General features: G+C 27.5%; 1 protein-coding gene across 1 annotated transcript in view; it reads right to left on the reverse strand.

Moving 5' to 3' along the window:
• The window catches only part of LOC107448282 (uncharacterized), a 44,442-nt gene extending 36,587 nt beyond the window's left edge, over positions 1–7,855 (reverse strand). Inside the window, exon 1 of the mRNA XM_087152877.1 lies at positions 7,621–7,855. Coding sequence (XP_087009003.1) covers positions 7,621–7,675 — 55 coding nt within the window. The 5' untranslated portion in view covers positions 7,676–7,855. The remainder of the gene's footprint in view (positions 1–7,620) is intronic.
• Between the last annotated feature and the right edge of the window lie 2,752 nt (positions 7,856–10,607).

Consider the following 10,607-nt stretch of genomic DNA (forward strand, 5'->3'; position numbering starts at 1 on the left):
GTTTGAGTTTCTTAACTGAGTTAAATTTTTTGTTTTGCGTATGTATTTTGTTTGTTATTGAGTAATGATATCAAATTTTAAAACAAACCTTTCATTATGAATCTTGCGTAAATGGTATTACTTACGGTAACCTACTTTCGCTATTTTGGGATAATTTCAATATTTGATTTTTTTTTTCTTTTTACCCAATTTCTTTTTCGTTTTTCTTTTTTTTCAGTGTATTTTATGAATTTCTCATTCCTTACATATCCAAAATAAATGCATTTTTGTATTTACTAAATTTCTAATCTACTCTACAATAAATATCTTAAAACTAAGACAATAGATAGTTTTATAATATAAGTTTTAATGTTAATTATTAGCAAGCAGTATTTTATGTAGTATTTACATAAGCATTAAGAGGGAGATAAAGTCTAATAAAATCTATGCCGATTGTGTCTAAACAGCAAATGTGATAAACACGTGTTTTTCAATAAACGAAATTTTGGTGAATAAAAATGTACAAAGTACTTTGAGCGAACAAAAGGTGTAAAATAAATATAATATACAATAATAGTTTAGGTGACTGACCGTACACTAAAATAATATTTTCAAATTTCGCACTGTAAGTAGGTTTTCTTCCTAACTCACCCTGGACTGGGTGGTACAACTATGATGGTAACAGCAGCCTATTACAAACCCAGAATTCCAAGGTTCGATTTCTGATGGCAGCCAATGAGCATCTCTCACGCACACATTCCTCCCTCCACATCCTTTTTGAGACTATGCATTTTTCCAAAATTGAGTATAAGCTATTTCAATTTTGGTTTTTTTAGAGCTATTTTAACGCATTTTTGCTCCATTTTAAAACACCCTTTACCAAAGTGCACTGACCTCAATGACTGCTTCACAATCATTTTTCCTTTTTGATGATTAAAAGAAAGTTATTATAATTTAATCACTCTTCATTTAAAATGTCTCCAAAATTTTTTTATTGTTTTGACAAGGATCTGATACCACTAATTTAGTTCCCCTTATTATTCAGATTAAAATTTGAACTTGACCATTTTGCACGGCTATCATATCAATATTGTCGACAAGCTTGCATTTTTGCATTCTTATTTTGTTTTGGTTGAAGTTACTATGAAAGTTTGTTAAAAATGTTTTCGTCAAAGAGAGTATTTAGCAAGTACGCAAAAAAAGCTACTTACTAGGATTTCTTTGCAATCTTAAATACTAATTTTGAAATAATTATTTTAGTTGCATGCGTTGACTGAAAGCAATTTGTCTAGCAATTATAACTTTATAAGATTAATTAAAATTTATCTGGAGTTAATTAAAAACGGTAACTAAACATATTCTTTTCATAATACTCTCTATTTTTCCCATGATCTCGTCTTGGTTGAACTTCACGTCTCGTATTTTACGATAGTTACTTTTCATTTGAAAAGAATACTCAATAAAAATATCTAAAATAACAAAATAAGTAAACAATATAATAGAAAAAAAACAATAAGATTGCTTCAAATACCTCATATTATTTCTTTATAAACAAAATCCAACAGATTAAAAATGAAGTTTTATACAAGATAAATCAATTAATGTAACAAATGTTGTTATAACTTTAATTAATTTTATGCTGATAATAGCCAATGATTTCCAGATATTTTAGTCAATTAATGTTGTTAATTAATGTCTGCTTAAGTTTTAACTTTAAACTAATTCATAAAATTAAGTTGCTATAGTAACGGTTCTTTTTTCTTTTTTTTTTTTTTTGTAGAGAAGAAACAAAAATGGCCCTTGAGTTTATATTTATTTATTTTTGAGCATTAATTATATTTATATTTACCCCATTTTATATTTATGGAATGTTTTGAGTTTTATTGATAAAGCTAGTATTTTATTTTTTTTATTTTTTTTTTGTAAATAGAACAATAAAATAAACAATAGAACAATAAAATAGTTCGTGTGTTGTAAAGTTGTTTCAAGGAATAATCAAGAAAACTAACGTCTTTTACTAATTCTGATTCGAAGTGCAAAACGGAATAGTTAATATCTTATCATATTTTCTGGCCAATAAGAATGCGCCGATGATAATGAGATGCAATTTTAGACCATTATCTGATGTAAACTACTCACAATATTGTGGTTTAATTTATATTTTAACAGATGTCCTTTTATCTAATTACCTTTTCTCTGCATAAGCGAATTGTTTCTCGAAAATAATTTCAAGGCAAATTCATAAGCTTCGTGACTACAATTTAGAAATTTATCACAAATATTTAAATGAAAGCAGATAAAATTAGAATTAAATTAAAACAAGTAATCATTTAATTTTTTTAAGTGTGCGCAGGTATTGAATATAATTATAATATTTTGTACTTTAGGTTATTTTCGATTATCTTAAACCTAACCTACAAAAAGTTGAAAGCATTTTCGCACCGGTCTTTTTATAAAAATTATTAATTTAAACAACCGTTCTTAGTACGGTGTAAAAAATGTAAACAATCAATAAATCAATCTAAACAGCATTATGAAATCAGTCACCAAGTGAGAGACATATACCAACACAATTAATGAAGCTAAAAACAATCTGATTCGTTTTATTGTTACTTTCTGTCTTTGCTGGTAGTATTACGTTCTTATATTAAGCAAAATACTTTCTAGTAATTCATTCCATCAAAATAATGATTAACTGCATGCAGTATCTTTTGGCATAATGCTATTGCTTGAGGCATATACTCAAACTCTATCACAATTTTGCAGTTTTCGCTTGTTCTTATCAATTTCGAAAGCTCTTCCTACAATATCTATATTAAAACTGCCCATTATTAACGTAATTTTAATAAAAACCAAATATGATGATTGTACCTTTATTAGTATGTTTAGCAACCATCCAATTTTCTCCTATCATAATATCAAAACTAAGCACCATTAGCGTTAATAATAATATGGCAATTTTTTTACGTTTCACCAAAACGAATTAGAAACATTTATTTTGTTTTTTGATGCATAGCTTATAGTTTTATTTTAATTAATACTCATTATCCCAAAATTAATAAAAACACCATTGGTTTCAATAACAGTATGACGATTTTTTATTTTTTGTTCTCAAAGAATTAGTACCATTTCTTCATTAATTTTGCTTTTTAGTACACAGTTTTTTTTGTTAGTATATATTACCAAAATTAATTAAAAATAATTGCCGTCAAAAAAAATATTAGGGCAAAATTTTGCTTTAACGAATTAGTACCATTTCTTCATTAATTTTACTTTTTAATACACAGTTTGTTAGTTTTTTTTTTAAAATTTCATTTAGTACCTATTACCAAAATTAAATAAACATCATAGAAAATTAATTATATCTCCTAAATGAATTAATATCATTTCGCTATTAATTTTTGCTCATTCTTACATAGCTTCAGTTGATAGCATTTGTAAAAATTTATCAAACGTTAATGGCGTCAAATATAATATGGTGATTTTTTGCCTTTCAAAGTTCCGTCGCAAGGACAATGAAAAGGCCAAAGTTTAAATGCCATACACTTAAGCAATGGGATGGTTGGTTGCAAAAGTGAAATTGTATAGATCTTTTTTAAAATGGTATAGCTCTTTAAAAAAAGCCTTTTACAGTGCAATTGATCGACGCAAATGTAATTGATCAAGGCAAATGATAAGCTCTTAAAGAGTCTTTCCATCATCAGATGCAGTTAGTTTTAAATTCGTACTTTAATTGAAAATAATTCATAATTTGTCACTTTTGCACTCTGAAATTCAGTACTTAATGTCATATACTTTTACAGCAGAGGACCTCTTAACCAGTCATCGAGATATAAAATACATAACATTACATAACGGTAGAAAAGTCTGGGGTGTGCCCCGGCTTTATCCAGTGATTCTTCATGCAGTTTTCTTTGACGTTAGAACTTTCCCGCTCGAAACCCTAATTGCTTAGAAATCCGTGTAAATAGAATCCTGTCGTGGAAGTTTTAGACGTTATTTAGCTGTTCTAACAAATGAAATGCATAGCAGACTAATATTGTCATGAATATCTATTATATATAATTCTCTTACGTGGCTCCCAAATTTTGGCTGTATTTCTTTTCCGCCAGTGGCAACGTTTGCTTTGTTTTGTTTACGTTTTGAAAACACCAAAGCATTCTGCCTTTTAATGATGTGTTTCTGATCTAATATATATAATTCTCTTACGTGGCTCCCAAATTTTGGCTGAAGTACTTTGTACAACTAAATAAGATTCTTTTCACAACACTAAAATATTTACTTTATTTTCTTCATATATCAGTCGGCAAAGAATTCTGTTAGGTTAAAAAAAATTTCGCTAAAAAAATAACGAATTCTAAAAAATAAAAATGCTGTTGCCAGCCATAGAATTTTTTGAAAGTTAACTTAGCAACATAAATCAAAATGGCATAGAAGCGCAACTAAATCAAAATAATGATACCTGAGCACTTGACGTAACAAATCCTACAATTCTATAAGTGTTGTATCGCCAAATGCCCAAATTAACAATTGTGTTTTTAAGGAAATTCTATAAAACTTTTAAGTAAACAACCTACTTCTACAACTGATTCTTGAAGAACTTGGCTCATTGATTAAAAATATTGCTTTAATTCTACAGTACTAACTTTACTTCTACTTTCATTATTGCTATGACCCTCTTTCATTACATTTTACAACTTCATGCTAAATTTGAAGAGTTTAAGTTATTTTGTGGTTGAATGCTGACATTTAGAAATGTGTACATAAAAAAGTAATATTTAGAGGTTAAGAGTTTGCCTCAGAAAAATTTGAATTGTTGATATTGAATTTAACAATGGAAGCAATCGTTTTTGTAAAAAATTGAATTGTATTGTTGACATCAAAACTAAAAATATTGTGTTTCAACTTAACAATACTACCTTAATTTATACTTTAGAACTGCCTCGGAGAAATTTGAATTGTTAGAAATGACTTAAGCAAAAAGTTTTATTTTAACTGACAAATACCATATTATAATTTTAACTTTTTCTATGTCCGTACTCATTTTCTTACTCTTTTCTTTGTTTTTTTATACATTTTATATTTTTGTGATGAAATAAAAAACTTATTGTTGTTCTGCTTCTGAACACCGATGAAAACACAAAATGATGGGCTTCATCAACAATCAAAAATATCTACATTTATTTTACAAATTCCATATTATTAGGGTGGCCTTCTTCAGAGAATTAAAAATACAAAATTATCTTCATCAAAGCCGATGCTTTACATCCGGCGTTCAGTGGCAGACTACTATTTCATATTGTTTTACAACACATGGCTTTAGCCCTCTGGTGGGAAAGACTTTGAAACAAAACTTACAACAGTTACTTTTCTCAACAACTGAAATTTAGAATAGTGTGATTAAGAAAAATATGTGAACTGTTTGCAATTTCAAATTAATATTGAAATGTACAGGTTTAGAATTTTCTACAGTTTGCGGAACTTCAGTATTCAAAAAAGTATACAAAAGTATACAAACGTTAAGAACGTATCCAATGAGCGAGCAAAGCGAGCATTGGATTGCGAAGCAATCCGAAATGAACTGCAAAAGCAGTTCCGGAGGTTGGTGAGCGTTAGCGAGCAGGGGGTGAAGCCTCCTAGTATTTTAAATTTAATCATTACACCCTAGTGAATCTAAATTGAGTTACAAATAATTAAATTATGAATAATTAAAACAGACGCCTAGATTCAGAAGCATTGGTTTAGATCTATTGCTTATGCTATAAAAATATAAAATGTTTCATTATTAGTTTAGTAAAGCCTAAAAATGTCTCTGTTGAACTTTACCCGCAATTTTAGATTGAAAATTTAAATAGAAGTCCATTTGCATGTGATTCTTTTTAGAAACAAAACATTTTTGCAAAATAGTTGTATTTTACACAAAAAATGTCTAAAAATTAGGATTTATTATTCAAATAAATTAAAATAATCAGCATGATAAAAAATTGACTTGAAAATGAAATCATTACAGTAATTAGGCACAGTGTTAGTTTTTTAATTAAATAGGATCATTAATTGAGTCGGATACTATATTTTGAAAATTATTTCCTCTGTTTAAAAGTTATGAAATTCATTCTCATTTAATGGCAAGTTAAACATTTAAAAACAGTTTCATATTCTATTTTTTAGAAAAATCACCAAGAATTATGTTAAAAAAAGAAGAAAAAAACATTTTTCGGTCTTTTCTTGAAGTTTAACCAAACTTTGAATGCAGGTTTTTTACAACAAACTTTATAACTCAAATATTTGTCAGTTTGAATACTGTTTGAAAATGCCTCGTTTCTGCGAAAATTATTTGCCCAAAAAAATCTATTAATTTTTCTAAATTAGAAATTTTAATTAAAATGACTTTTTTTTAAAAAAGAAAAATATTTTTCAGCTTTTCTTCTTAAAAACATAATTAATTATATGTAACTAAATTTTTGCAATTTGTAAACGACTTGAAATGTCTTTATTATGAAAAAAATTATTTGCTCAAAAAAAATCTTTTATTTTTTCTAAGTTTTAAAATTTTAATAAAAAAAGCACTTTTTTATCGAAACTTAGTTCTTAAGATTTTTTAGTAATTTGTCCCAAATTTAAAAGCATTAATTTGTACCAAATGTATACATTTTTCAATGAAAATATTACTCCGAATGTAGAAAATCTTTGCATGCAAATAAAGCAGTTAAAACTTAACGTCATATAACCATAATAGAATAAAAAGTAGTTTAGTGTAAAAACTCTTTAAAATTTATACCTAATTTTAGATTGTAAGAAGGGTGTAGGGTTTTAATATAATTTTTTAATTAAAAACAATTATTACGAAATAGCAGTTTTCAATAACAAAGCACTTGCGACAAACATAGTAAAGAACGATAGAGTCAATATCTTTTTATCATTTTAATTTATCCTTTTCGATTTTTCATTACATCGCGATTGAATGCTTCATAACTTTTTACCTTCATTTTAGATTGTTAAGATCAAAATTTAAATTTAAAATCTTTAATTAAAAACAGTAACTGGAAAAGCAGAAGTAAGTAGCCAGAAGCAATATAAGTAAATCATAATATAAATGTGGAAACTGAAATACCATGAATATCTTTCATATGTTTTTCACTCTTGGAAGAAAATCATTTTCCCTGTCCATTTAATATATGCTAATTGGTTTAAAAAAAAGTTAATTAAAAATCTATAGCAAATAAATTCATGCTCTCTAAGCAAATAAGAAATTTTGTGCTTAGAACTACTTCATCCATCTTATATTTAGGAAAAGAGAGAAGCGAATTATTACATATAAGAATAATTTACTGTTCTGTTACTTAAATCTGAATTTACAATATATATTAAAAGTTAACTAGATTGCATCATATTGAAAAGAGATACAATGCGCACATATTTATTGAAAAATATCACATTAATAGAAGAGTTTTATGGAAAAAGTGTTAGACTCATGCAAGATAGACTCTTTTTTATCAGGAAACACTGTTAAAGAGAAAATAAAACTGATTTAGCTAATAAACGAAATTCAAAAAAATATTTTACATAAAACATACAGAGCTAAAATAATATAAATAAAATATAGATAACATATAAAATATTTATCTGTTCCAAAATTTTTACCCAAAACCATCATTAATCCAAAGACGCAAATAGTGTTGCCAGATGCAGAAGACATTCTTCTTTGTCGTGTTTTCTTTTCTATTCTGATTAAGTTAAAAATATTTGAGGGTGGACAACCCAAACCTGCGAATCACTTCCCACAAAATGTCAATTATTTTCAGTCATTTTTCCTCTGGCCATCGTTCTATATACGGTTCAATTTGTGACGTCACGCATGACGTCCTGTTCTCAAAACGTTCCAAATGATACAGGCAAACGATTTTAAAAACAAACATAAAAAGAACCCAAACTCACGCAAATTCTTAATTTTTAATTATATATCTCTCAATTGGTTTCGAGATTTGAATAATGTTCGGATTAGACTGTTCCCTAATGGATCTTGTTGTCCGTTTTTATGATCCCCAGAAAGAAAAACAATTGTCCTGAATCTATTAGGAACATTTCACTTTTGTTTTCCTTTCCGAAGATTGTTAATTCGGATACGGTTACGTGAGGTTGTAATTGTTGCATTATAAAGTCCTAAACTTCGGATGTAACAGTTACATATCACTAAAATGGCATTTTAATTTCTTTTCCTCTTAGAAATTTAATTAAAATGATTTACATATCATGGTCTTATTATTAATTAATTTTATACGAGAAAGTTTTTACTTGAATTTTATTGATAACTTTCAGGAAATACTTACAGAGTAAAAATGTAAAGAATTTGAATGGGATGATAAGAATTCTCAAAATTTAAATAAAAATTATAGTTAACGGATGTAGATTTTCACTTAATATTTTTATCTAACCAGCCATTTCATGCCGTACATTAATTCAGTTATTTTTAAATAACATTGATTCATTCCTTTTTTCTCTTTTTTCAAAATGAAAGAAACACAATTTTATTTAAATCTTTTTTATTTATGTTCGTTTATTATTTCAACAAATTTATATTCATAATTTTTGCACTAACATAAAATAAAAGTTTGATTTCTTAATTCTTATTTGTGTGCTCCTCAATTGTAAGCAAAAAAGAATAGTGTTAGCTGACAATAATTAATTATGAACGATAAAAAACTTAAATGTCATTTTCAGTTATTTTGCAATCAAAATCCATAAATAAATTTAAATAGTTATAAATACTCATATTAAAGCAATTCATTTACAAGTGAAGAAAGCAATCTAAATTTTAAAAAAAAATCTCGAACTAAGATAATTAACCCCCCTGCAATTATCATAACCTAGTAATTATCATCACGCATTAATGTCAAGCAACATTTTGGACTTATATGAGTTTCCATAAGATCCCTATAAAAAAACAAGTTTCTTTGCAAAAAAAAAAAAAAAAAAAAAGACTTCCTTAATTTAGTATTTTATTGCTTTTCGTGGGGAAACTCTTCCATGTATTTATGATGTCTTTTAATTAATCGAACTTAATGTTACTTTCTCAATTTTTAATACTTAAAAAATTGATATCAAAGTACTTTCATTTGCAAATTACTTTTTTTTTAAAAAATCTGGGGTGAAGCTTCATGTAACCACTTTGATATATAGAGCTAGATATCTGCATTAGACATGCGATCTAAGTTGTTACATTACTTCGTAAGCCGTTGGCTTACTCTATTTTATAACCGTCGTTGAACAACTGACTCAATTTTTGAGTTTACGACTTCCAATATTTAACTCCCCAGCCTTGCAATTTTAAACCCATTCCGGAAGACAAGAAAACTTCTGGATCAAACATTCGGAGAAATTTGCCTTAATGGAGAATTTTTGATGGAATTAACTCACATTTGCGTTACATGGAGAGGAAAAATCCGAAAACCTTCCAAGGTTAATCTGACGGCAAAAGGACTCTAACTCATGATCCGTCTACTACTGAGGATATTTTACGTCACCACTGTGGTCGTTGCGAGAAGGGAGCGGAATTCGTATCTACCAGCCATTGCTGGGATTCGAACCTGGGTTATCTCATTGGGAAGCGAGTGCTCTGTCCCCTGAGCCACTACCGCTCCCGTAGGCTTATTGAAAAATCGAGCTCTTTACTAATCTTTTTTCGTTATTTTACAATGCTTAGGACTAGTTGAAGAAGTTGGAGTTTTTGCTAAGCCAGACTCTTTTTAGGCTTATTACAGTAAATCCACGTAGCTTTAGACTAATTACAAAATTTATCATTCTTTCAAGTTATCATTAAAATATTTTAGGTCGTTTATTGCAATAAGCCTAAGGTAATACGCTTTTGTGTAGCCTTATTAAAGGCTTAAATCAATGATAATTTTTAAAAATGTATTATTAAAATGAGCCGATCGAGTATGTAAAAGAACTCATACAAATGAAAGTGATTATTTATTTACGCATTAATTTATTTATTGTTTGATTTTTGCAATCAATTTTAAAAAATATGATTCAAAAAATAAGAATTAAAAGTGATATTAGACTATTGATCTTTTGACCTCCCTCCTAAAAAAAACTTTTAGTTTGGAGAATTGTTTACCATATTTTTCCATTAAGATTACTTATCTATTTTTAATGGCGCATAATCCGAATGAACCGAAAATTAATTTGGATTATGCGCGATTAGGTTATATGCGATTTGGTTAATTTGAATTATTAATTTGGAAGAGATAATAAATTGACATTCATTTCTTTAAGGTCTTTTATCAGCAAACCATTATTGTTATTTCTCCTACACAAGTTATATGATGGAAATATTATATTTAGATACTTACATTTATTAAATATAAACATAAATCTGTCAATATCTGACACATCATTATTAATTCCACTATAAATATTGTAATTAAAGCAATCTATGTAATTACACTAATAGTTTACTTATAAAATTACTACCGAACTTACTTATGCAGGTACTATTTTAATAGATTTTTAAGACTTCACAAGGAATAAGTATCAAAGAAAATTGCTTGCAAGTGATAAATTTTAAATATCATGAGTTTGTTACAAGGTATATCATCAAGTCAAATCACACGGAATCGTTATTTAAA

Source organism: Parasteatoda tepidariorum, chromosome 10, assembly GCF_982258835.1.
Source record: "Parasteatoda tepidariorum strain Cologne lab strain chromosome 10, Ptep-v5.0, whole genome shotgun sequence".
In the NCBI taxonomy this organism is placed as follows: Eukaryota; Metazoa; Arthropoda; class Arachnida; order Araneae; family Theridiidae; genus Parasteatoda; species Parasteatoda tepidariorum.